This window comes from Leopardus geoffroyi, chromosome E2 (genome assembly GCF_018350155.1).
Source record: "Leopardus geoffroyi isolate Oge1 chromosome E2, O.geoffroyi_Oge1_pat1.0, whole genome shotgun sequence".
NCBI lineage: Eukaryota > Metazoa > Chordata > Mammalia > Carnivora > Felidae > Leopardus > Leopardus geoffroyi.
Genome location: NC_059335.1, coordinates 12,344,760 through 12,371,440, shown reverse-complemented (window position 1 = coordinate 12,371,440; position 26,681 = coordinate 12,344,760). Strand labels below are relative to the sequence as shown.

At 44.0% G+C, this 26,681-nt stretch overlaps 1 protein-coding gene across 4 annotated transcripts; it reads left to right on the top strand.

The window, feature by feature from the left end:
* Window positions 1-4,292: 4,292 nt before the first annotated feature.
* Window positions 4,293-26,043, top strand: LOC123578826 (zinc finger protein 234-like). Of its 4 annotated transcripts, XM_045442063.1 has the most exons (7): window positions 4,309-4,473; window positions 6,488-6,558; window positions 9,331-9,438; window positions 10,808-10,902; window positions 13,741-13,884; window positions 14,725-14,812; window positions 21,977-24,668. In XM_045442063.1, exons 4-7 carry the CDS (start codon window positions 10,888-10,890, stop codon window positions 23,842-23,844), a joined length of 2,115 nt encoding a protein of 704 aa, XP_045298019.1. In that variant the 5' UTR covers window positions 4,309-4,473; window positions 6,488-6,558; window positions 9,331-9,438; window positions 10,808-10,887; the 3' UTR covers window positions 23,845-24,668. The 4 variants fall into 4 exon arrangements, with proteins under 4 accessions (XP_045298018.1, XP_045298019.1, XP_045298016.1 ...); XM_045442062.1 differs by lacking the exon at window positions 14,725-14,812 and having other exon boundaries at window positions 4,293-4,473; window positions 13,741-13,867; window positions 21,977-26,043; XM_045442060.1 differs by lacking the exon at window positions 14,725-14,812 and having other exon boundaries at window positions 9,331-9,402; window positions 13,741-13,867; window positions 21,977-26,043.
* The last annotated feature ends 638 nt before the right edge of the window (window positions 26,044-26,681 follow it).

The following is a 26,681-nucleotide window of genomic DNA, read 5'->3' as shown; positions in this document are numbered from 1 at the left end:
GAATACCACATCAATAATGTCACAGAGTTTTAACAATGGAAATAACAAGTGTTCAATAAGAATTTGTTCAAATTTCATATATTCCCGTAATAACATGGGGCCATTAAATTGATGTCAAAGACATGTAATAGCAGAAGAACATAATAAAAGCTTTGTGAAATCAGACCATAGCCTTCATAGTGTAATAAATTCATAATTCTGTGTATTATGTGTTTATATACATACATAACCTAGAAATGGATACTCTAAATGATATTCTTTGGCAAGGAGTGTTTGGTGGCATTTTCCATTCTGTAATTCTACTGTGTGTTTTTATTTCTCAGTGAACATCAATTTGATCAAACTGGCAAATTACAATAGAATTTGAAAGATGATTAGGAGTCCCTTATAGTTGGGTCACCTACTAAGATTGTTCTGCATTATCATATGGCAGATAAGATCAAAACTAAGGAATGAGACACAATTTGTATTCACAGATAAACTAATGAGTATGGTCAACCATGTTTGTTGTTGATGCACAAGATTCATCTTGAGGCATAAGCCAGGGAGCAGGCAAATACTGGCGACAGTAGAGTGGTTGGTTATGTTGTGGAGGTTAAGAAAAATGCTTTGAAGAAAAAATGTGCATGGGTAGGGATCTTACAGAGCATTATAGCATTGGAGCCTCTAAGGAGGAAGAAGCTTTGGATGCCATTCCACACTCCGTGGATGCCATGGTGATATTTTAAGTGTATTGACTGAGGGGCTTACTTACAAAGTGTATCTAATAGATTCATTTTCGTAATCAATTTTCTGGGCTATCTCTCCACAGGATACTAGATACTGCGATCCATGCTATCTCAATTTGCATAGTGGCTTGAGGGTCCCTTCTACTACCTTCAGGTTCTGTGAGTTGCTGAGAGGACACAGAATATAGTTGGATTTAGGACTATATTTCAGTGAAAGAATACACGTGTGAAATGTCTACACTAGGACGACAAAAGAAAGGGGTTTTAAAAGGGGTTCTTTAAAAAAAATATTTATTCATTTTTGATAGCATGAGTGGGGGAGGCACACAGGGGCAGAGGGGGACAGAGGATCCGAAGTGGACTCTGCACTGACAGGAGCAAGCCCAATGTGGGGTTTGAACTCACAAACTGAGATCATGACCTGAGCCAAAGTCGGATGCTCAACCCCTTGAGCTACCCAGGCACCCCTGAGAACCTAGGGTTCTTGTTTTTTTTTTCTTTCTTTTTTTAATGTTTATTCATTTTTGAGAGACACAGACCAAGTGAGTGGAGGAGGGGCAGAGAGAGAGGGAGACACAGAATCTGAAACAGGCTCCAGGCTCTGAGCTGTCAGCACAGAGCCCGACGCGGGGCTCGAACCCACTGACTGTGAGATCATGACCTGAGCCGAAGTCGGACGCCTAACCGACTGAGCCACCCAGGCGCCCCTGAGAACCTAGGGTTCTTAATGAGGGCTGGTCACGTAGGCGCCATCTACTTAGCACGTGACAAAATTCAAACCTGCAACAGGGAAAGCAGATGTTCAAAAGAAACCTTGTTGCGCAGTTGAGACACAGTGAACAGCTCTGACCAGTGATGGACGGAGTAAGTCTTCCCAAATCCGTGTTCCCTGACACCAGCCGAAATCCAGCCTTGCAAGCAGGCCTAAGGACCATTTATAATAGCAAACCTACTACTCCTCAGGGGAGGTGCCAAAACGCTTAATTCATCCAGAAACACACCAGGAGTTGGACACGTTGGGCTTATTATTTGTTGCAGTGGAGTACACCCACCGGGGAAAACCATGAAGCGTCACGAGAGAAAGAGGGTGTCAGAAAGAATCTATTCTAGGATTTGAGCTCTGTTTGGGTGGTTTAGGGAAGGCCTAAAGAAGCAGGGTTCCTGGAGATGAACTACCGTCGGAAAGCAGGAGGAATTCTAAGAGTGAGTGTTTCAATAGGTGTTACCTTTTGGGAAGGCAGCCTGGAACAAGAATAAAGGTCCAAGTGACAAAGAAGTAGCAGTCACCCATCTAGCAAAAAAGGGACATGTGGCATTGTGTGATGGCACAGTGACCTCGTTTTTGTGTGCATCTCAACAAAATTAAGAAGGGGACTTGTTTCGTCTCACTTTACCATGGTCTCAGAGGAACGCTCATTCGAGGATGGTATTCTGTGATTCATTTATGTCCCAAAGAAGACTAACGTGGCCTAGCTTCGAGGGCTACACCAGCTTCCAGATGTCGGGCCGTTTCGTTTTTAGTTCTCAGTCCATCCAGTGTAACATTCTACAGCCATCATTTGGAAGGAGTTAGACTTTTTTCAAAAAAATTTTTAAATGTTTCTATTTATTTTTGAGACAGAGAGAGAGCATGAGCAGGGGAGGGGCAGAGAGAGGGAGACAAAGAATCTGAAGCAGATTCCAGGCTCTGAGCTGTCGGCACAGAGCCCGACACAGAGCTCAAACTCACAGACGGCGAGATCATGACCTGAGCTGAAGTCAGATGCTTAACCGACTGAGCCACCCAAGCGCCCCTTAGACTTTCAAAACTGGTATTACAAAATGTTCAGCTTATATGGATATAGAACATGAGACTTCATTTTATTTTTCAATTACCTTTTTTTTAGAGAGAGAGAGAGATTGTGTGTTTGTGGGGGGTGGTCAGAGGGGCAGAAGGAGAAAGAGAATCTTAAGTAGGCTCCACACCCAGCACAGACCCTGACAAAGGGCTTGATCTCACCACCGTGAGATCATGCCCTGAGCCAAAATCAAGAGCGAGACACTCAACCAACTGAACCACCCAGGCACCCTGAGACTTCATTTAAAAAATTAAATATAGGGGCGCCTGGGTGGCTCAGTCAGTAGAGCATCCAACTTCGGCTCAGGTCATGATCTCACAGTCAGTGAGTTCGAGCCCCGCGTCGGGCTCTGTGCTGACAGCTCAGAGCCTGGAGCCTGCTTCGGATTCTGTGTCTCCCTCTCTCTCTGCCCCTCCCCCGCTCATCTGTCTCTCTTAGAAACAAATAAACATTAAAAAAATTATTAAAAAAAAAATAAAAAATAAATAAAAATTAAATATAGCTAGATATAGCTAGATATAGATATATATTGATATGTGTTTATGGGGAGACAATTTTTATCTTCAGGAGGAAGGATTCTAGGTGCAATTTTCTTATTTCGCTTCATGCTATTTTTAGTTTTTAGTAACATACATCTTTTAAAATTAACTATATGCAATAAAATAACTATAAAATATAAGATATTTTTATCAGAAAGTATAAAGGAAAAAACTCAATACTAAAATATGCTCTCCCACCTACAGAATCCTCCTCCGTGATTTGCCTTTAAATCATGGGCTTTGGGTGTCAGAATAAGTCCAATGTCAAGTTCTGCAGCTATTACCCTTGCTTTGAGATACTGGACAATTTTGTAACTTCACAGAAGCTTGACATGTTCACCTCCAAAGTAGGGATAATAATTTAAATTTTTTTTTTTATTTTAGAGAGTGAGCGAGAGCGCACACACAGGGGAGGGGCAAAAGGAGAGAATCCCAAGCAGGCTCCCTGATCAGCGCAGAGGCCAATGTGGGGCCGGATCCCACCACCCTGAGATCATGACCTGAGCCAAAATCAAGAATCACATGCTCAACCTGCTGAGCCACCCAGGCACCCCGGGATAATAATTTTAATATACAGTTTAAATAAGGGAAGCGTGCTTTTCCATGAGGACAAGCTTCCACTTGGGCCCTAAATTCCTCCCAAGTCTGTGGTGTGTCTGGGGTAGAGGCGGGTAACTTCCTCGCTTCTCACCGCCCCTCCCGAATAATTCTCCCTCACCCATTCTTTGAACTCTGTTTTGGCCTCATATCGTCAGATTACATTAAACATCCTCCCCCTCTCAGTCGTCTAGTGTCCCTTAAGCAATCATTCCCCGTTAATTTCTTGAAGATTGTACCTCCTCACCTAATCCCTTTCCAACAACACTCCTGTCACAATTGGAGGCATTTCGAATTCGGAAGTCGTGTCCATGGAATAATTTCGCTGAAGACTCAGGCAGAGGTAACGCAGACTCTTAACACGGAAACCCGTATTACCACCTAGGAAGTCGGGACTGCGTGACCCCTTCCATTCTGGCATTTGGGGAAGCGTAGACAAGGAGCTTCCAGCAGCCGCAACTTGTTTAGGAGCGCGAGCCTAAGAACGTTTTGCCTTTAGCATTCTGGGAGATGTAGTCCCCTTGCTCCGTGTAGTCGCGCTCACTTCCGCTCAGGAAGGCGGGTCTGGTGCATCCTGGGAGATGTGGTCCAGAAGCTCCAGGTTCTCGCGGGCACTTCCGCTGGGGGAGTGGAAGGTTGCTCCTGAATTTTCTATGGGAGCGGTGCGTCAGTTCCGCCTCTCCCAGCGCTTCCAAACTTCCTGAATCTGTGCTTGGAACCTGCAGCGACAGGGCGACTTAGGGGGGAAAAAAGCCTGAGCGGAGCACGCAGGTATTAGCGGGGGGGAAGGCAGTGGTGTGCGTCTCTGGGGGAGTCTCTGCGTTCGTGGTGGGTCCCGAGGTGGGGCCCGGGGTGGGGCGTGGGGTGGGGTCACCTATCGCCTGGCTTGAGTTTCTGCTTGTCTCAGCTCGCCCCGTCCGCCTCCCTACACCCACGCGTGCCTGTGCTTTCTGGTGTTCCAGGATTGTAAGAGGTGGTGAAAGAGGACTTCAGCTGCCTCCATTTTGACCTCAAACTTTCTGGTTGGCTTCTTTCCAGCTTGTCTCTTGGCGCAGGTGGCACAGCCTTGGGGGCAAAGCAGCCCCTGGTGCGAACCTAAACTAACCCCTCAAGCCGTAAGGGCTGCCCTGCGCCAGCAAGACCCCGTTTGTGATTGACCCCAAGATAGTAATCCATTTGACCTTCGCTGCCCACCTGCAGTACCCTCCCGCCTTCACCCCACCTTTTGCTTGTATAAACCTGGACGTATTTTCAGGCACTTTGAAGACAGTCTTGGAGCCGTTAGTCTGCAGTCTTTTGCCGTTCGCCTTACTGAGATAAATTCTTATTCACCTGGACTAGATTCTCTGCCTTCGGATTTTGTCAGCAGCGAGGGACCAAATGGGGTCTGTTTGGGACCTCCCCAAAGCCAGATGCTCTTGCCCCCTCCTCCCCACCCCGCCCCCGCTCGCCAGCTATGGCTGTGGAAATAAAAATCTCAAAACAGCTCCTGGCGTATGGTGAATGGTGATCTCTTTTTGGTATTAATTTCCCGAGCATCAGTCAAGTCCCCAGGTTAGGGTCACGTATCCAACTGCGGTGATCTTTGCTCTTCTCTGATTCCTGCTGGATCAGGTTGCTGGATCATCCTGGGCCCCTTCTTTAAAAAAAAAAATTTTTTTTTAATGTTTTTATTTGTGGGAGAGAGACAGAGCACGAGTGGGGGAGGGGCAGAGAGAGAGGGAGACACAGAATTCGAAGCAGGCTCCAGGCTCTAAGCCATCAGCACAGAGCCTAATGTAGGGCTCGAACCCACAAACTGTGAGATCATGACCTGAGCCGAAGCCGGACGCTCAACTGACTGAGCCACTCGGGCGCCCCATCCTGGGCCCCTTCTAATCTCTCTTTTCAGAAGGTGTGGGTAGTAATGGAACTAAGGTTGAGTTCCCACCTCGGTGACTCAGAAACCTTACCAGATTGAGTTGTTGCATAAAGAAAACTTTGATTTGCAAGCAAAGAAGGAAATCACAGGGGAATAGCTTCCGCAGCCGGGAATCCCCAAAAGAGGGTGGATGGGTTCCTTTTGTTTAGGGTTAGGATGGATATTTAGATAGGGAAGGCTTGTCATGGTATGTAGAGGCAGGCATAGGGATGAGCATGCGCCTTAAGGAAACATGCCTATATGTTGTGTGTTACGTACATGAGGCTGAGGCTCCTCCTTGGGCAGAGATTTTAGGATTATAATGAGGTAAAAGTAATTGTAGGTCAGTCCAGAAGCCACTCCATGGTCCTTCTGTGCAGGCATGAGTTGGGGGTCTAGCGCAGAAGTTCTGGGTGGTCTGGGTCTGCGGCAGGTCTTGTCAGGGCAGTTGTCATCACCTGAGGTGGTTTCCGGTTTCATTCGCCGGAGTTAAGAGGTAAGCTAGAAAAGAGAGCTTAAGGGAAAATGTAAGACATAGGTGGGTGAGTACAAGCAGGTGGGCGTTAGATGTCAGGTCTTGGGGTCTAGTTGGTGATGAGGGTTGCTTCCGGATTGCATTATTATTATTATTATTATTATTATTATTATTATTATTATTATTTTAGAGAGAGAGAGAGAGCATGCGTGAGTTGGGGAGAGGGGCACAGGGAGAGAGAGAATCTTAACAGGCTCCACAACCCTGGGATCACGACCTGAGGCGAAATCAAGAGTCTCTTGCACAACCAACCAGCTGAGTCACCCCAGGCGCCCCCCTAGATTGCACTGTTACTGAGGACAGTGACACGATCGTGGCATTTCATGACATTATTTTTTTTTCCTCCCCAGCTTGATTTCTCAGAAAGGGCTGCACAGAGGTGAAAGAGTGACTCCCCTGACTACTGACAGCAAAGTTCCACGTGAGTGGGATTTGGCTTTTCTTTCTTTCTTTCTTTCTTTCTTTCTTTCTTTCTTTCTTTCTTTCTTTCTTTCTTTCTTTTTAATGTTTATTTATTTTGAGAGAAAGCGTGTGTGGGTGAGTTGGGGAGGGGGAGAGAGAGGGAGAGAGAGAGAATCCCAAGCAGGCCCCCTGCTGTCAGCACAGAGCCTGTCACGGCCTGGGAAAAGGAGGGGGGTTGCTCATTCTCCCTACCTGAGATCATGACCTGAGCAGAAATCAGGAGTCAGATGCTTAACGGACTGAGCCACCCAGGGGCCCCTGGGCATTTTTCTTTTACAACGATAGTCACATCAATTAGATAATGTATAGGTTGTGTAATTGGGCATGGTATTAGTAATAATCCTTAATTGCCAACCTCAACCATGATGGTTTTATACAAATAAATATATTGGGCCACACCACAGCTATGCGAAGAAATTCTGCCTTTTTTTTTTTTTTTTCCTAGGCAATAAAATGAGATTGAGACCCAGGGAGCATAAGTGATTTGCCCACAGTCCCCACCTAGTAAGAGGCTGAGCTGGGGTTGGAATGAAGGCAGCCTGAGTCCAGAGCTCAGGTTGCTAATCTCTTGAGCATGTTCTGCAGCTATAGGAACCAGCAGGCATCAGACCCTGGGGTAGTTAGTACTTGGGTCTGGAGGACCTCAAAAGCAAGGCTAATGGGCTTTGACTTTTCTGAGTTTTTAAAAGCATTGTGAACTATTTTATTCTGCTTATTACTAGTAATATGCTTTCTTCTTTTTTTTTTTTTTTGAAGTTTATTTATGTATTTTGAGAGAGACAGAGGCATTATGAGTGGGGGAGGGAAAGAGAGAATCCCAAGTAGGCTGAGCAGTGCCAGCACATAGCCCAATATAGGGGCTCAAACCCATGAAACCATGAGACGTGACCTGAGCTGAAACTAAGAGTCAGACACCTAACCGACTGAGCCACCCACGTGCCTCCTTAAAGAACTGTATCATTATGGAACAATCAAAAAATACAGAAATATGAGGGAAAAATTATTTTATTTTTTAAGAAATTTTTTAAATGTTTACTTTTTGAGAGAGAGACAGAGTGTGAGTGCGGGAGAGACAGAGAGGGAGGAGACACAGAATCGTAAGCAGGCTCCAGGCTCCGAGCTGTCAGCACAGAGCCCTACGCGGGACTTGAACTCGGGAACCGCGAGATCATGACCTGGGCTGAAGTCGGACACTTAACCGACTGAGCCACCCAGGCGCGCTGGAAAAAATTTTTTTAATTACCCGGTAATCGAGGATGTAAAGATAATAACTGTGAAGCTTTTAATGCATTTCTGTTTGGTGGCTGTTTGTGTATATTTGTATGTTTGTTTATGAACATTCTACACATTGATCATATTTTTCTGTGTTTAGCCTCTGATGTATTTTAACTATGGAAATTTTGTTTACAATTAAAAAAAAATTTTTTAATGTTTATTTAATTTTGAGAGAGAGAGAGAGAGAGAGAGAGACAGAGCACAAGCAGGGGAGGGGCAGAGAGGGAGACACAGAATCCAAAGCAAGCTTCAGGCTCTGAACTGACAGCACAGAGCCCGACGCGGGGCTCGAATTCATGAACTGTGACTTCATGACCTGAGCTGAAGTCAGAGGCTTAACCGACTGAGCCACCCAGGCACCCCCCTTTTTTTTTTTTTACGATTTTTAAGTAACCTCTACACCCATTGTGGGGCTCATATGATCAAGAGTTGAGCCAGGCAAGGTGCCACAGAGCTATGGCCAATTTTTAAACATTGCCAAGAAAAATGAATTTCCATTTAATTTCATGATCATCTTTATTATTCCCGTTATTATTGTTGTTCCTGTGACTGTTTCCTGACAGTATAAGACTTTATTTTTGCATAATTTAAAATTAAAAATTTTTCCATTGAAAAGTTGCAAAAATAGTGTAAGGAGTTCTCATATACTCTTTTTAAGTTGTTTTCTTTTTTCTAATTTATGTGTTTTGAGAGAGAGCGAGTTGAAGAGGGGCAGAGAGAGAGGGAGAGAGAAAATCCCAAGCAGGCTCCTTGCTATCTTGTGCAGAGCCTGATGCAGGGCTCAATCCCACGAACCTTGAAATCACTACCTGAGCTGAGATCAAGAGCCAGATGCTTACCTGATTGAGCCATCTAGGTGCCCCCTCAAATACTCTTTACACAAATTCCCCAATTGTTTACATTTTGCCTGTCTTGTGGCTCCGTCAGCCACATAACACCAGGAATATACCTGCAATTCAATGACAGCTTCTTTTAGCTTTCTGAAGGAAGCCCCACATATGGGTAATCAGGTATCTTGGTAAAAAGGATTTAGGGGAGGCTGATTATAGAATTTTAACATCCTGTGCTTGGTAATATTGGATGTTATACTCTACGATAGAGTTACCTATCAGATGTTAGATGTTTAGTAAGTAATTACAAATAGTAGTTAATGGTGTTGTTACTTATTAAATAATGCTAGATAACATATAACATCCTGGTTTGTAATCTGCAGTCTTCTGTTTAATTTTGTTCTGTTTTTCATGTAAATGCCTATAACCAGTCTTCCCTCCCCCATCTCATTTCAAAGTCCAATTTTATGTACTGCCTTAAACTGTATATTTGTTGATGGACATTGTACAAAAATTTTGTCATAAACTTGATGTTCTTTAATGTGGAATGCATTCCATAACCTTTGTCTTTTTTGTTGATGGTGCTTCTTTTTTTTTTTTTTTTTACTTTTTGTTTTTCACGTAAGCTCTACACCCAACGTGGGGCCCGAACTCACAACCCGGAGAGCAAGAGTCACACGTGCCATCGACTGAGCCAGGTGCCCCTGTTCTTGATGCTTTTGAAGAGTGTAGAGGCAAGTTAGTTTGGAGAAAGTTCTCCATTTGGGGTTTATCAGATGTACTTACTACGTGTTTAGGTTCGGTAATGCGTCATTAGCAGGGATCCCATAGAACATTGAGGCGTCCTTGACATTGCAGCATAACAGGAGCCAAAGGACGTCGGTCTGTCCGTATATCGGTGAACTCAACGTTGTTACCTAAGCTAAGGTGATTTCTATTAGGTTTCTCTGCTGCGAAGTCACTAATTTTTATTTATTACATTTTTTTAAAGATTGTATTTTTTAAGTAACCTCTATACCCAGCGTGGGGCTGGAACTCACAACCCCCAGATCTAGAGTCGCACGCTTTACCGACTGAACCAGCCAGACTCCCCTAAAGTTACTATTTAAAAAAATTTTTTTTTTTTTCAACATTTATTTATTTTTGGGACAGAGAGAGACAGAGCATGAACGGGGGAGGGGCAGAGAGAGAGGGAGACACAGAATCGGAAACAGGCTCCAGGCTCTGAGCCATCAGCCCAGAGCCCGACGCGGGGCTCGAACTCACGGACCGCGAGATCGTGACCTGGCTGAAGTCGGATGCTTAACTGACTGCGCCACCCAGGCGCCCCAAGTTACTATTTTTTAAATCAAAATGAGTAAAGTTTATGGGAAGATACACTTACTGGTTGGCATTCTGCTGTGAGGCCAGGCTTCCCCATGTTCCCTGCTTATTCACTCAAATATAAATACCTTTATCAAGATGCACTCAGAATCTGTCAATTAGTTTTGTGATTTAAATGACACGTAGATGAACAAACATTTATTTATATCAACTTGATGTGTATTGTACATATCATAGAATCTGCCCATTTTAGTTGCACAAATCGGTGATTTTTAGTAACTTCGCTGAGTGGTGCAGCCATTGCTGTAATTCAGTTTAGAACATGTTCATTCTCCCAGTTGGATTCCTCAGGCCCATTTTCAGTTCACCTCCATTTTCTCCCCTAATACCCAGGTGACCACCAACCTGCTTTCTTTCTCCTTAGATTTGCCTCTTCTGGACATTTTCTAGAAATGGAATCATAAAATATCTGGCCTTTTGTGACTGGCTTCTTTGACTTTCAGCAGCGTTTACCAGGTTCATCCATGTTGCAGCATGATCCATACTTCCTTCCTTTTAATTACAGTAAAAGTATCTGAAAAACATTCCACTGTACAGATTTGTCACAATTTGTTTATTCGTGCATAAGTCATAGGTCGACATTTCGGTGGTTTCCGGTTGGAGGGTTATCAGGAATAATGGTTCTGTGAACACTCATGTACAGATTTCCAGTAATCATCCCGGGACAGGAGGGGAGTGACATCCCGGGCTACCTTTAATGTCTTTTTTCCGCCTCCCTAGGCCCCCCACCAGGCGCCGTTCTGCCTTCCTGGGATCTGTGCAACTCTGCGCTCTGCACACTGCCAGAAGTAGGAGGACCCATGACCATGTTCAAGGTGAGTAGGGCTTGCCTTTCTCACTTTCCAGATTCCATCTCATTATTCAGATGGTCACACCTTTTTCTGGGGATGACTCAAGCAGAGCTCCAGGCATTTGAGGACCTGTTTTGTGCCAGGGTCTTCCCTTGTCCCTTTTGAATTTACTTTGCATGTATTTTTAGTTTTTGTTTTATTATTATTTTTCTTATGGAGTAGAAAAATTCCTAGAAATGAGCAATTCTTCCAATTCATTACTTCCTTTCTGGCAAGTGAGCTCTTTTTATTTTTTCCCTCTCTTATCCTTGTCAGTATCCATAACTGAATTTGTATTCGTGATATACATCTAATTTTAATTCTGAGTTTTTTTCCTTTAATGTTTTGTAATGTTCATTTTTCACAGTTGCATCCTGTCCCCATTGAATCGATGTACTTTTTATCTTTACTTCCTGTTCAAAGACATGTATGTGGTTTAGGGATTTTACTGTTTTTTATTTTTTTTATTTTTGAGAGAGAGCGTGAGCAGGGGTGGAGAGAAGAGAGAGAGAGAGAGAGAGAGAGAGAGAATGAGAATAAAAGCAGGCTCCATGCTGTCAGCACAGAGTCCAATGCAGGGCTTGAACCCACAAACCATGAGATCGTGACCTGAGCTGAAACCAAGAATCAGACGTTTAACCAACCGAGCCACCCAGGCACCCCTCGAGAGATGATTTCCACAGCTGGCCTGCTCCCTGACCCCTTTCTCAGAGTCACCCCGCCACACTGACCTGCTCAGCGCTGCAGGCACGTTGATAGCAGTTAGCACAGTCGTTTATAAAATTTAAATTTTAAATGTAAAATCTTTAAATTTCTCTGTGGCCAGAGATACCTGATACGGAATTACCAGGAGCAACAACCTGGGGCAAAAATACTTGCTACAGGGATGCCAAAATAAAAAGGCAGAGCCCATAATAGGAATCTTATGCATGTGGTAAAGGGCAAAAATCCAGTGAAATACAAACAAGGATGAGAGTAAGCATGTGAAAATGAGAAACACAAATAAACATCTCAAAGGTAGTTATGTTAATTTACAGTCAAATAAGTGGCAATAATAATACAAGTTGTTCTTGTAAACCAGATTAGCAAAACTGTGGAAAAATGTATAGCCTGCTCTTGGCTGTCATTTGGAGACCCAGGACTGTTGTATTCTTTTTTTTTTTTTTTTAATTTTTTTTAACGTTTATTTATTTTTGAGACAGAGAGAGACAGAGCATGAACGGGGGAGGGTCAGAGAGAGAGGGAGGCACAGAATCTGAAGCAGGCTCCAGGCACTGAGCTGTCAGCACAGAGCTCGATGCGGGGCTCAAACTCACGGACCGCGAGATCATGACCTGAGCCAAAGTCGGACGCTTAACCGACTGAGCCACCCAGGCGACCCAGGACTGTTGTATTCTTTTGAAAGTATTCTTTTGAAAGATTAGCGGTGTAGGAAAAAGAGGGGGAAGAAAATCTGCCATTATATGATCACAATTTTAAACATGCTCATTTTTGACGTTTTAATTTTCGTTTGCGATCATTTTCAAGTGGTCAGGGAAACAAGGTCTATGTAAAATGATGTTCTTTGCAGGATACGTTGTAATGAGAAAAATACGTAAAATTAAATAGTGTTTAATCGGTATCATTAAGTATAGTTTTCTGTTCTCTGGGATAACAGCCAGAAAATGAGATGAAATATTTTTTTAATTTATTTATTTTAGAGAGCCAGAGCAAGTGGGGGAGGGGCAGAGAGAGAAGAAGAGAGAGAATCCCAAGCGGGTTCTGCACTGCCAGCACAGAGCCTGATGTGGGGCTTGAACTCTCTAACCATGAGATCATGACCTGAGCTGAAATGAAGAGTTGACACTTAACCAATGAGTCACCCAGTCACCCTGAGAGGAAATATTTTTATTTTTTATTTTTTTAGAGAGCTTGGGAGCAAGTGTATGCAAGTGGGGGAAGGGCAGAGGGAGAGAGAGAATCCCAAGCAGGCTCCACACCTGGTGCAGACCCCACCCTGGGGCTCGAGTTCACAACCGTGAGATCTGAGATCATGACCTGAGCCAAAATCAAGATTGGATGCTAACCAGCTGAACCACCCGGGTGCCCTGATGAGATAGTTGTTGATAATGGCAACGTGAAGAAATAACATGAATAATAAAGGTCTGTTAGGCACTTACTCTGTGCCATGCACTGTTCCAAGTGTTAGGGATATTCCCTTGTTTAAATCTTGAAGGAACTCTGTCACAGAAGGACCACATACGGAGAAGAAACTCAGGCACATGGACAGACTTGTCCGAAGTCACACAGCTAGTAAGGCACAGGCCCTTGGGAATCGCACTGAGGCCTGCTGGCTCCGGAACATGATGCTGAACATTACATGGGAGAACCACGTAGCTGTCCCACAAGGTTAGCAAAAGCTCGTCAGTGGCACATGTGAAAGCAAAGTGATAGAGTTCGTGTGTGAGAGGAAGAAGGTGGGTGTTGTCAAACGTTTGAACTAAATTGCTGAATGCTTCTGGGGCAGTCAGCACCACGCGTCGCGAAGTAAAACGTGTGTTGTCCAGGATGCGTGTTTAGAGTTGTTGGTGGTTGCTTGTAAGTAGACTCCACGAGGACACAAAAACACAAGGACGTTGTCATTGCCACACATTTTGGTGAGGCTGACGAAACTCACCGTGGCATTGGCAGGGTAGAAGGAGAAGCGCCTGGAAGCCTACAGATGGACTTGAGTCCCTCACACTCTGGAACTACGTCCCACCATCCTCTCCAGGTTTTCCGTGCTGCCCCGCTCCCAGTGGCCATTGGGTGCGAGATTGAGGTTATATGTGCTTGGTGTTGTAGGAGGCAGTGACGTTCAAGGACGTGGCTGTGGTCTTCACGGAGGAGGAGCTGGGGCTGCTTGACCCCGCCCAGAAGAAGCTGTATGGAGACGTGATGCTGGAGAACTTCCGGAACCTGCTCTCTCTGGGTGAGGACAGGCGCTCTGTGACTCAGTGTCAGCTTCCTGGATTGGCTTTGTGTGTTTGTGTGTTCAAAGCTTTGGGGTCTTGAAATGGTCCCTTGTATTTATGGTGTACTAACTATTTTTAATAACATAAAGTGGAAAATCTTAGTTTATTAGAACAGAATATATTGCAGCAAGATCTCCCGCCAATTTTGTCAGTGGTGTAGGAGCCCGGTGGGAGATTTAGTGAAAATAGACATTGGTTAGAAATAGGTGTTTGTAATGCACGTTTCTGCATGTATGTCTGGGTCTTGAAATAGGGGCCATGTTTGTTTGTTTTTTTAATTTTTTTTAGTGTTTATTTATTTTTGAGAGAGAGACATAGAGTGTGAGCGGGGGAAGTGCAGAGAAAGAGGGAGACACAGAATCCGAAGCAGGCTCCAGGCTCTGAGCAGTCAGCACAGAGCCCAAGTCAGGGCTCGAACCCACAAACCGCGAGATCATGGGCTGAGCTGAAGTCGGAGGCTTAACCAGCTGAGCCACCCAGGTGCCCCAATATGGGCCATGTTTTTAAAAATGTTTGAAAAATGCTGGTTTTGATTAATTGATCAGTATGTGCAGGAATCCAAATGTTCCATCAATTGTACCTTTAGTGTGTGCGTTCTATTTATTTCTAAATGTCTTTCTAGTTTTGAGAGCATGTGTGCTCAAGCACGTGAGTGGGGGAGGAGCAGAGAGAAGGAGAGAGGGGATCTGAAGTGGGTTCGAGCTCACGAACCATGACATCATGCGCTGAGCCAAAGTTAGATCCTTAACCAACTGAGCCACCCAGGCGCCCCTAATGTGTTCGTTTTAAATACGGACTTTGCATGCTCACAAAGCACCGCCTCTTCAAACATGATACATTCCTCTTAGAGAAGGTAAAAACGCTTTGGATGATGCTAGCAAGCCACAGACGAGAGAAATCAGGTGAGAGCCAAGCAGGTGGGAGTCCTCGTAGGTGTTCTCCTGTGTGTCTTCGCTTCTTTCCGCCCCCTTTGCTCTCACCTGGTCCAAACTGCTAAACTGTTTCTTGAATCCTTTCAGCCGCTTGCCTGTTTCCACGCTTCCTCTTGTTTGTTCTCCGCGTAGCAGCCCGAGTGATCTGTAGGAACTGGAAGTCAGAGCCCCGTTCCTCTGCTCAAGACCCTTTGGGGCTAATTTTTCCCGGAGTTGAAACCTCTCGAAGTGGCTTTTTGAGTCCTCCATGGTGTGCTCCCCGTCCCCCACTTCCTCTCTGAATACCTCGCCCGTCCCCTTCCTCTTGCTCCGCCTCGTCCACCCACACCGTGCCCCTCGGGGCTCCCAGACCTGCCAGGGACGCCCTAGCGCCTGCTGCCGGAACAGACTGCCACGTACTTCATGGCCTAGAGCAACATGGTTGATTATGCTTCTCTGGGCCAGAAGTGTGGCATGGTTCTTAACCAGGCTACAGTCGAGATGTCTGCACAGTTGCATTTCTTTTTGGAGGCTCTAGGGGAGGATCTGGGTCTTGGGTTTTTCGGCTTCTAGAGGTTACCCCCCGTTTTTGAACTTACGGCCCCTTTCTTTCGTCTTCACCGCCAGCACCCTGCTTCTCCCTGCCCGTTCTCTTGTGGTTGCATTGCCTTCCTCCGCCCTTCTTCCGTAGCTTTCGTGCACTTTGAAGGATCCCCTTGATTGCCTTGAGTCCACCTGGGCAATAGAAGATAGTCTTCCATTTTAAGGTCAGCTGATTAGCAGCCTTAATTTCCATCTGCAGCCTTAATTCCTCTTTGCCATATACTTAACGTATTTTAGGCTCCAAAAATCAGGATGTGGATTCTTCCGGAGCCAGTTAATTTGCCTACTACACATACTTCTGCCTCAGAGCTCTTACTTACTCTCTGTGGCTCTCTCTGACATATTTTTTCGCCTGAAATCCTTTTGTCCCTTCACTCCTTCCCTCCCTCCTTCCTTCCTCCCTTCCTGTGTCTGCTCGGTTTTAATGTCACAGGAACGGCCTTCTCTGACCAACTTAAATAAAACATCACCCTCTTTACTTTTCTTGTTCTGCCTTATGTTGTGCCTCATACATTTTTTTTGCTTGTTCATCTCCTCTCTGTCCCCGCTGGAGTTTGATCCCTGCCCACCCCCCCCACACCCCCAGCAAGGGATTTTGCCTCTTTTGTTCATTGCTCTATTCTCAGTGCCTAGAATCGTCTGGTATGTTGCAGGTATCTGGAAGCATGTATTGACTTCGTGAATGTGTTAATGGAAGGGAGACCTCCACGTGTCCATGGGTCCTGGAGATAGCTATAGGTCGTGTGCAAACCAGAGCGAAGGAAGGATGTTGCAGAACATTGTTTGTTTTCTGATGAATGCCTATCCAGTTTCTTTCTGTTTGTTATTTTCTTGGGTGCCCTTGCCATGAAAGTGTGTTTGGGTATGTGCACTTGACCCGTGTCCCAGGGCAACTGGTAGGCATTGTGCTTGTGGTCATACTGAGTAACATGCTTTGTCTCTGTGCTCTGTGGCTTTCTTAGAACCTTCCGTTGGGGAGCATTTTCTTTTTTTTTTTTTCTTTTTTAATTTTTTGTTAATGTTTGTTTATTTTTTTTTTTTTTAACGTTTATTTATTTTTGGGACAGAGAGAGACAGAGCATGAACGGGGGAGGGGCAGAGAGAGAGGGAGACACAGAATCGGAAACAGGCTCCAGGCTCTGAGCCATCAGCCCAGAGCCCGACGTGGGGCTTGAACTCACGGACCGCGAGATCGTGACCTGGCTGAAGTCGGACGCCCAACCGACTGCGCCACCCAGGCGCCCCAATGTTTGTTTATTTTTGAGAGAGAGACAGAGTATGAGCAGGGGAGGAACAGAGAAAGGGGGAGACACAAAATCCGAAGCAGGCTCCAGATTCTGAGCTGTCAGCACAGAGCCTGACACGGGGCCCAAACTGACAGACAGTGAGATTGTGACCTGAGCAGAAGTCAGAAGCTTAACTGACTGAGCCCCCCAGGCGCCTCAGGGGAGCATTTTCATTTCTGGGAAGAATACTTTTGGAATGACAATTCTTTTTTTTTTTTTTTTGAGAGCATGTGTGTCCTGGGGAGAGGGGCAGGAGGATGGAGAGAATCTCATGCAGGTGCCACGCCCAGTGCTGAGCCTGATGCAGTGCTTGATTTCATGACCATGAGATAACGACCTGAGCTGAAATCCAGAGCCAGATGCTTGGGGCACCTGGGTGGCTCAGTCGGTTAAGCATCTCTTTTTTTGGTTTTGGTTTTGTGTTTAAATTTATTTTTATTTATTTTGAGACAGAGAGCAAGCCAGGGAGGGGCAGAGAGAGGGAGACAGAATCCCAAGAAGGCCCCGCACTGTCAGCACAGAGCCTGATGCAGGGCTCAAACTCATGAACCATGAGATCGAGACCTGAGCCGAAATCAAGAGTCGGACGCTTAACCAACTGAGCCACCCAGGCGCCCCCGGAATGAGGATTCTGATGTCCTGTTCTCAGATCCCCCAACAGAAGGAAGAAAGATATGTTTCCTCTTTCTTCTTCTATATGTTTCTTTTACCGTATCAGGCAGTATCAGCCAGGTTGCAAGCTGCCTTCCTTTTGAAGAGTTGCCATCTGCAGCCCATTTGCCTCTCTCAAAGCACCCACCCACATTACTGCCTCCAGGTTTCCCCTTCCCTGTCCTCGGAGGGGAAGATTTAAGGTGAGAGCGATAGGAGACACATACCCGAATGCTGCCTGCATCTGGTTCAAAAATAGATCATGCTTTTTATTTTCTACAGAGTTAGCCATTAAACAAATGTGAAAGAATATAGATTTCATACAATTTTTCCTTGATTTTTTTAATTTTTTTTTTATTTGTTTTTTTTTTCAAACGGGAGACACAGAATCGGAAACAGGCTCCAGGCTCTGAGCCATCAGCCCAGAGCCCGACGCGGGGCTCGAACTCACGGACTGCGAGATCGTGACCTGGCCGAAGTCGGACGCTTAACCGACTACGCCACCCAGGCGCCCTTCTTGATTTTTTAAATGAAGATTTGGTGCTTTTCAATTAGTAAACATTCATTGTGTTTTCATTAGAACTTTTTCTTTTAATTTTAGACCGAGAGAGAGCAAGTAGGGGAGAGGGGCAGAGAGGAGAGAGAGAGAATCTTACATAGGCTCCATGCTTAGCACAGAGCTGGACACGGGGCTCGATCCCGTGACCCTGGGATCATGACCTGAGCCAAAATCAAAAGTCGGACATTCAACCAACTGAGCTACCCAGGTGCCCTTCAACTAGTGAACATTCTGACGTAGAAAGAATCAGGAAATTTCCTGTTTAAAATTGTCAACATCCTCAGAGAGGCTGCCTGTTCCCCTCACACAACTCCTCCTTATAGGGGTCAGTTTGTTAAATATAACCATAAACGGAATTACTCACCAAAAAGTACATACTCACCTATTAGCGTTTTCCCAAGATTCTAGTAACTTATCTTTCCATTTGAACAATTTAATTAGGGACTGGGTAACTTGTAGAAGCAAAGTTTCTGAGTCTTTCCAAGCGTGAGCCATAGTAAGAAACACATCTTTCATTGTAACCAGAACATTTTGCATGTTGTAGATTTATATGTGACTTTCACAGGCATTTCGCATAATGACACCTGTCCTGTTGGCAGTGATGCTCTGATAGTTTCTGTCCTGGTTCTTTTTTCTGAGAGCTTATTACAAGCTTTTAAGTCTTTCCAGCTTACTAGAGTCTCGAAGGTTTCGAGTTTGAAAAACTGTTGTGGTGGGTTATGTTATCCACACATCCATACATCCACAGTTCTCCCACATCCTATTATCACAGAGATAGTCCTAAAGCTTCAGAAGGAACCAGCAATAGGCCTTCCTTTCTTTTCACCTCAGAGACGCTTGCCACCTTTTATTGTTTTTGTTAGCATCCTGGTTGAGGTACCCCTGTCTCTCGATGTCCCCTGTGCAGCTTTTCAGCTTCCCAGCAAAACTGCAATATTCTTTCCCTTTCCTGTATCAAATAACTTACCTGGAAAAGATATTTTCTTTCTAGGGTGTGGCTTCAACTCTCACCAGAATAGTTGAACCAGGATTCATTTATTTCATTTAACATGCACTTGTGGAGTACTTTTCCACACTCCAGGCAGAGTTCTGGACATTGGTTATAAAGTCGGAAAGTGTAAAATGTGTTCACCGTACAAGGTATAACACGCTTCCCTCCTTGGTGCTGCATTGTGGTGGGAAAGACATATGGTGCCCGACAGATGACCTAGCAAGTCACATGGTGAGAGGGGTGCATGGAACATAAGGAAGGATGGGAGTTGCCGGAGGTGAACTGGGGGCGGACAGGGCTGATTATTTTACGCTGGGCCGTAAAGTGGCTTGTTGCTGGACTGACTTTGAGCAGAGACCTACAAGTCGTGAGGAATCATCCATGTGTCTGTCCAGGAAGTGTTCCTGGCAAGATCAGACTCCTGCAGTTGGGCTGGTTTTCGGAGGTTACACCATAACCTCATCTTTTCCTTTTCCCAGGCTCTGTCTCTGTTGTTTTTACTTTTTTTCTAGAGCTCTGAATTACCATCAGGTTTTAGAACCATGTATGTTTTCTGTTCAACTTTATTTCCCTTTTGTCCTCAGGAAGGAAACTTGCCCGTAGAAGATAAAGTTCTGCTGTCTGCTTTATGCTATGTTTTAGTCAGTGTGCCATTAGGTATTTGCTCCCAAACCCGCAAGTCATTCTAGATATTCCAGGTCACCTGGACGCTGAAGTAACTTTCCAATAAAGTGACCCAAGGCAGGGCTCTGTAGAGGCTGTTTCCCACACATCTAGTGGATCGAAACGGGGGCAGCTTTTAATTGACTATTCATACAGGGAGGCGAGTGAATTTCCCTTTTAAACATTTCTTCAGCAGTGTTTTCAAAGACTATCTTTCTAGAGCAGTTTTAGGTTCACAGCAAAATTGAGCGAAAGAGACAGAGATATCCCATATATCCCCTACCCCCACACACTCACCTCTTACATGATCAGTATCCCCACCAGATACAATTGATGAACCTATATGGACACATCATTGTCACTGAGTCCATAGTATACATTAGGGTTTACTCATGGTATCATACATTATATAGACTTGGGCAAATGGATAAAGCCATATATCCATCTTTATAGTATTATATAGAGTAGTTACACTGCCCTAAAAATCCTCTGTCCTCTGCCCATTCATCCCTCCCCTCTAACCCTTAGCCACCATTGATCTTTTTACTGTCTCCATACTTTTACCTTTCCAATAATGTCATATAGTTGGACTCATACTTTTCAGTTTGGCTTTTTTCACTTAGTAATACGCATTTACATTTCCTCCATATCTTTTCATGGATTAGTAGCTCATTTCTTTTTAGCACCAAATAATATTCCATTGTGTGTATGTACCACAGTGAATTTTTATCTGTCCGCCTACTGAAGGACATCTTGGTTCATTCAAAGTTTGGTCCTTGTGAATAAACCTTGTCCAGGTTTTGTCTGTGTATAGATTTCTGTGTGGGCGTACATTTTCAGCTCCCTTTGGTTAATAGCAAACTGTACAATAGTGGGAGAGTATGGTAAGGGTATGTTTAGTTTTGTAAGAAACCACCAAACTGTCTTCCAAAGTGTCTATACTATTTTGTATTCCTACCAGCGATGAATGAGTTCCTGGTGCTCCATGTCATGGCCAGCACTGGTGGTGTTGGTGTTGTAGATTTTGGCCATTCTAATACATGTGTAATGGTGTCTCGGTGTTTGGATTTGCATAAAATAACATGGGAGCATCTTGTCATACACTTACCGCCATCTGTAGATCCTCTTCAATGTTTTTTTTTTTTTTTTTTTTTTTTTAATGTTTATTTCTGAGAGAGAGAGAGAGAGACAGAGAGAGACAGAGCATGAGCGGGGGTGGGGCAGAGAGAAACACACACAGAATCTGAAGCAGGCTCCAAGCTCTGAGCCATCAGCACAGAGCCCGATGCGGGCCTCGAACCCACGAGCCATGAGATCATGACCTGAGCCAAAGTCGGACACTTAACCAACTGAGCCACCCAGGCGCCCCGATCCTCTTCGATGTTAGGAAGGTCTTTGGTCCATTTTTTAATCAGGTTCTTTTTCCTTATTGTTGAGTTTTAAGAAAAGTACTTCTTGAAAAGTTTATTGAAAAAATAATCTTCAAATGTTTAGATAATCTTTTTTTTTTTTTTTTTTTTTTTAAATTTTTTTTTCCAACGTTTATTTATTTTTGGGACAGAGAGAGACAGAGCATGAATGGGGGAGGGGCAGAGAGAGAGGGAGACACAGAATCGGAAACAGGCTCCAGGCTCTGAGCCATCAGCCCAGAGCCCGACGCGGGGCTCGAACTCCCGGACCGCGAGATCGTGACCTGGCTGAAGTCGGACGCTCAACCGACTGCGCCACCCAGGCGCCCCAAGATAATCTTTATGTAAATACAGAGACTTGGGAATATGAATGGGGTAAATGTTTTAGAAAACACATTTCTGAACTTAAGTTATTAGAGGTGGTCAAAAGTTTGTAATAGTAGCCAACCCATTTAATGTCTGTCAACACAGAAAGATAAGGTTAGGTGAACATGTGCAGAATTTCCAGGAATACTTTGAATATAGAAATATAAATATTTCAAGGTATTTGGTATTAGGACATATAATAAATCCAAAATTTGGTTATGTTACTGCTTTTCTTTAAGTTCTAATTGATTGACATTATCTATATAACTTTTCTAACTACATAACTTATTAACTACATAATTTTCTATTCAATATTCTACACTGACTTTCAAATTCAATAGAAATGGCCATAGAGGCAAACCATAAGAGACTCTTAAATACAGAGAGCAAACTGAGGGTTGATGGGGGGAGGGGGGAGGGAATATGGGCTTAATGATTAGGAGCCCACTGGCCCCCCTCCTGTGTTCCCTACACCTGCAAATCAGAGACTCTGATACGTGGTGGAAAAGACCGACTGGACATTCTCTGGGTTCAGTAAAGTCTTACGGTCTCTCCTAAATGCGAAATCTTGAAAATACTGAACAAAGCCTTCAGTTGTCCACATCTCTGCATTCTCTGTCTTTACAGGAGGAAAGATCCAAAATAAAATGAAGACTGTTTTAGAAACAGAACCACACAAAGAGCTTTCCTGCTGGCAGATCTGGCAACAGATTGCAAGTGACTTAACCCAGTGTGAAGGCTCCATGATAAAGAGTTCTCAGTTCCCCAAACAAGGTGATTCACCTGGACAGGTTGGGGCCGGACTGTCTGAAACTCACACAGGTCAGAAACCTGATCAGTGCAGTGAATTTAAGAAATATTTCAGTGATGTCTCCAACTTTGATCTTCATCAACAAGTACACTCAGGAGTGAAGTCTCACACATGTCGTGAGTGTGGAAAAAGCTTCTGTTACAGTTCAGCACTTCATATTCATCAGAGAGTTCACCTGGGAGAGAAACGCTATAAGTGTGACGAGTGTGGGAAGGAATTCAGTCAGAGCTCATGCCTGCAAACTCATCAGAAAGTCCACACCGTAGAGAAGCCATTCAAATGTGAGCAGTGTGGGAATGGCTTCTGTCGTAGATCAGCACTTAATGTTCATTATAAATTGCACATGGAAGAGAAACCTTATCGTTGTGACCAATGTGGAAGGGCCTTCATTCATGCTTCCCATCTTCAGGAACATCAGAGAATCCACACCGGGGAGAAACCCTTCAAATGTGATAAATGTGGTAAGAATTTTCGTCGTAGATCATCACTTAACAGTCATTGTATGGTCCACACGGGAGAAAAACTGTACAAATGTGAGGAGTGCGGGAAGTGTTTCTTTTGTAGCACAAATCTTCACATCCATCAGAAGGGCCACACGCGAGAGAAACCTTATAAATGTGAGGAGTGTGGGAAGGGCTTCATTCAGCCTTCTCATTTTCGGGCCCATCAGAGAATCCATACTGGTGAGAAACCATATGTATGCAAAGTGTGTGGTAAAGGCTTCACTATGAGTTCAAATCTTCAGGCACATCAGAGAGTCCACACAGGAGAGAAACCATACAAATGCAACGAGTGTGGGAAGAACTTCGGGACGAAAACCCGTTACCAGGTTCATCTGGTGGTACACACGGGAGAGAGACCCTATAAATGTGAAGTATGTGGGAAGGACTTCAGTCAGAGAGCATATCTTCAGTCCCATCTGAAGACGCACAGTGTAGAGAAACCTTACAAGTGTGAGGAATGCGGGCAGGGCTTCAATCAGAGTTCCCGACTTCAGATTCACCAGCTGATCCACACCGGAGAGAAGCCACACAAATGTGAAGAGTGTGGGAAGGGATTCAATCGTAGAGCAGATCTCAAAATTCACTGCAGAATCCACACAGGAGAGAAACCATTTAATTGTGAGGAGTGTGGGAAAGTATTCAGGCAGGCCGCAAATCTTCTGGCACATCAGAGAATCCACAGCGGAGAGAAACCTTTCAAGTGTGCAGAGTGCGGGAAGAGCTTTGGTCGCAGTTCACACCTGCAAGCCCATCAAAAAGTGCACACTGGAGAAAAGCCATACAAGTGTGAGGAGTGTGGGAAGGGCTTCAAGTGGAGCTTGAATCTGGACATGCATCAGAGGGTCCACACAGGAGAGAAACCCTACAAGTGTGGGGAGTGTGGTAAGCACTTCAGTCAGGCCTCAAGTCTTAAGGTTCATCAGAGTGTTCACAGTGAGGAGAAACCGTACAAATGTGATGTGTGCGGCAAGGTCTTCCGCCACTCTTCACAGCTACAGTCTCATCAGAGAGTTCACACAGGGGAGACCCCTTACAAGTGTGAGACCTGTGGTCAGAGCTTCCGTTGGCGATCCAAACTTTCACATCATCGCAAAACTCATGGTGGCAGTACGGTTTATGAAGGTAACAAGAGTGGTAAGAACATGAAGGAATTGTGTGTGGAAAGAAGTTCTCCAAAATGACGTTGTGTGAAACCCTGAATTCTTACCATCATCGAGTCTCATAAGAGAGAAAATACTTGTTTAGTTTAGTTGGTATTGAAGCAATAATTCAACCTATCTCGGTTTCACCAGATCACACAGTGGAGAACCCTTAAGTGGTGTGATACGTCTTTGTTCAGAAGCACTTAGATAGTACTTAGGAATAGAGTTTGGTCTGGCCTTTAACACAAGTATAATGGTGTGCATGCCAGAATTCATATGCACTAGAATGTAAGCTGCATGAGGACAGGGACTTTGCTGCTAAATATACATAGCCCTCAAAGCTGGAGGCATCATAATTCTGGACTTCAAGTTATATTACAAAACTGTAACAAACAAAATAGTATTGTACTGGCACAAAAATAGACACAGGTCACTACAACAGAATAGAAAACCCAGAAATGAACCCACAAATACATGGTCAGTTAATCTACAACAAAGCAGGAAAGAATATCCAATGGGAAAAATAGCGTTGGGAAGACTGGACAGCAACATGCAAGAGAGTGAAATTGGACTGCATTGTTACCCCATACACAAAAATAAATCCAAAATAGATTAAAGACCTAAGTGTGAGACCTGAAACCATAAAAGTCCTTGAAGAAAGCACAGGCAGTAATTTCTCTTATATCAGCCGTAGCAACTTTTTTTTCTAGATAGATCTCCTGAGGTAAGAGAAACAAAAGCAAAAATAAACTATTGGAACTACATCAAAAGAAAAAGGTGCACGGCAAAGGAAACCACAAAACTAAAAGGCAGCCTACTGAATAGGATATTTGCAAATGATGCATTCGATGAGGAGTTACTATCCAAAATATATGAAGAAATTGTAAAACTCAACACCCCCTCCCCCAAAAATCCAATTACAAAATGGGCAGAAGACCTGATTAGACATTTCTCCAAAAAGACATCTAGATGGCCAGCAAACACATGAAAAGATGCTCAACGTCTCTTCTCAGAGAAATGCAAATCAAAATTACAATGAGCTATCACCTCACACCTGTCAGCATGGCTAAACTCAAGAACAAAAACAACAGGTGTTGGCAAGGATGTGGAGAAAGGGGAACCCTCCTGCACTGTTGACAAGAATGCAAACTGGTGCAGCCACTGTTAAAAACAGTATGGAGGTACCTCAGAAAATTAAAAATAGAACTGCCCTATGGTCCAACAATTGCACTATTAGGAATTTACCCAAAGAATACGAAAACACTAATTTAAAGGGATACATGCACCCCAATGTTTATAGCAACATTGTTTACAATAGCCAAAATATGGAAAGAACCCAAGTATTCATAAGTTGATAACTGGGTAAGGAAGATGTGGTATGTGTATATATATACGATGGAATATTACTCAGCCATAGAAAAGAATGAAATCTTGACATTGGCAGTGATGTAGATGGATCTAAAGGGTATATTGCTAAGTGAAATAAGTCAAAGACAAATATGTAATTACACTCCTATGCAGAATTGAAGAAACAAGAAACCAGCAAAGGGCAAAGGAGAGGCAAACCAAGAAACACTCTTAACTATAGAGAACAAACTGATGGTTATCAGAAGGGAGGTGGGTGGGGGGATGGTTTAAATAGGTGATGGTGATTAAGGAGTGCACTTGTGATGAGCATCGAGTGATATGTGGAATTTCTGAAGCACTATATTGTACACCTGAAACTAATACACTGTATGTTAACTAACTGGAATTTAAATAAAAACTTTACAAAAAAAAAAAAAAGTCCGCACAGCCTTAATATTGACTAGCCCTTGTAGGTGTGCTCTCTATCTGTATGTTAAATAAACAACATATGAAAATTGTATCCAGAGGAGGAAACCTGCAAAGTAAATTTCAGTACAGAGCAGTACATTTGTTGAACTGTAGAAAACCACTGCATATTACAATTCACAACGTTAATGTTACTCCTCTACTATAAATGGCTCCTCTCCTCCCACAGCCTCTGTTCTCAAGTTGGGTTCTTATCTGGGGCCCTGTGTACTTTTCCAAGCATTGTATACAGTTACGTTGAACTCTTTTGTCATTTTTCTGACACTACAGACTGAGAAAATTTTGTTTGCAAGGACTTAACTGCATTTCACACAGCTGCTTTTATCTATCAATGTTAAGGCAAGAATTTACTGTAACACTCTGAAAATGTCACAATTAATTACCAATAACAATTTTCTTAACTGACCTTGAGTTCATCGTTGATTTATAACTCTGCATTTCCATCCAACTCAAAATGTTGCCTTTTAATTACTGTAGCAATTTTTTTTAATCAAAACTTTCATGTGGGGTCTATGCCCTCTTTCTCCCCCATGTTCATGAAAGGAATACCCCCCCCCACACACACACATTTGTGGGAATTTGATAATTTGATCAAAATTTTTTTTAATTTTTTTTAATGTTTAGTTTTGAGACAGAGACACAGCATGAGCAGGGAAGGGGCAGAGAGAGAGGGAGACACAGAATGTGAAGCAGGCTCCAGGCTCTGAGCTGTCAGTACAGAGCCCGACACGGGGCTCGAACTCACGAACCGTGAGATCATGACCTGAGCCGAAGTCCGACGCTTAACCAACTGAGCCACCCAGGCACCCCTGATCAAATGTATTTTTGAGGGGAAATTGATACATGCTTTTCCCTACTGGCAGCACTAAAGCATGGTTCTTGGAAAGGAGTATATGTCAGAATAATAGGTTGTACATCTCTGATTTGGAAATCATATAATCAGAAGTTAACATTATGAGATTAAAATACCAAGAAGATGAGCACCACATTGATGATATCACTGATTTTTTAATAGGAATAAGTGCACGTCTGTAGGAACTTGA

What these genes read in the sequence shown, in the direction of transcription:
- LOC123578826 (XM_045442063.1), top strand. An exon ending in TGGGTGAGGACAGGCGCTCT is followed by an intron (nt 13,885 to 14,724) that starts GTGACTCAGTGT and finishes ATGCTCACAAAG; the next exon opens with CACCGCCTCTTCAAACATGA. An exon ending in CCACAGACGAGAGAAATCAG is followed by an intron (nt 14,813 to 21,976) that starts GTGAGAGCCAAG and finishes CTGTCTTTACAG; the next exon opens with GAGGAAAGATCCAAAATAAA.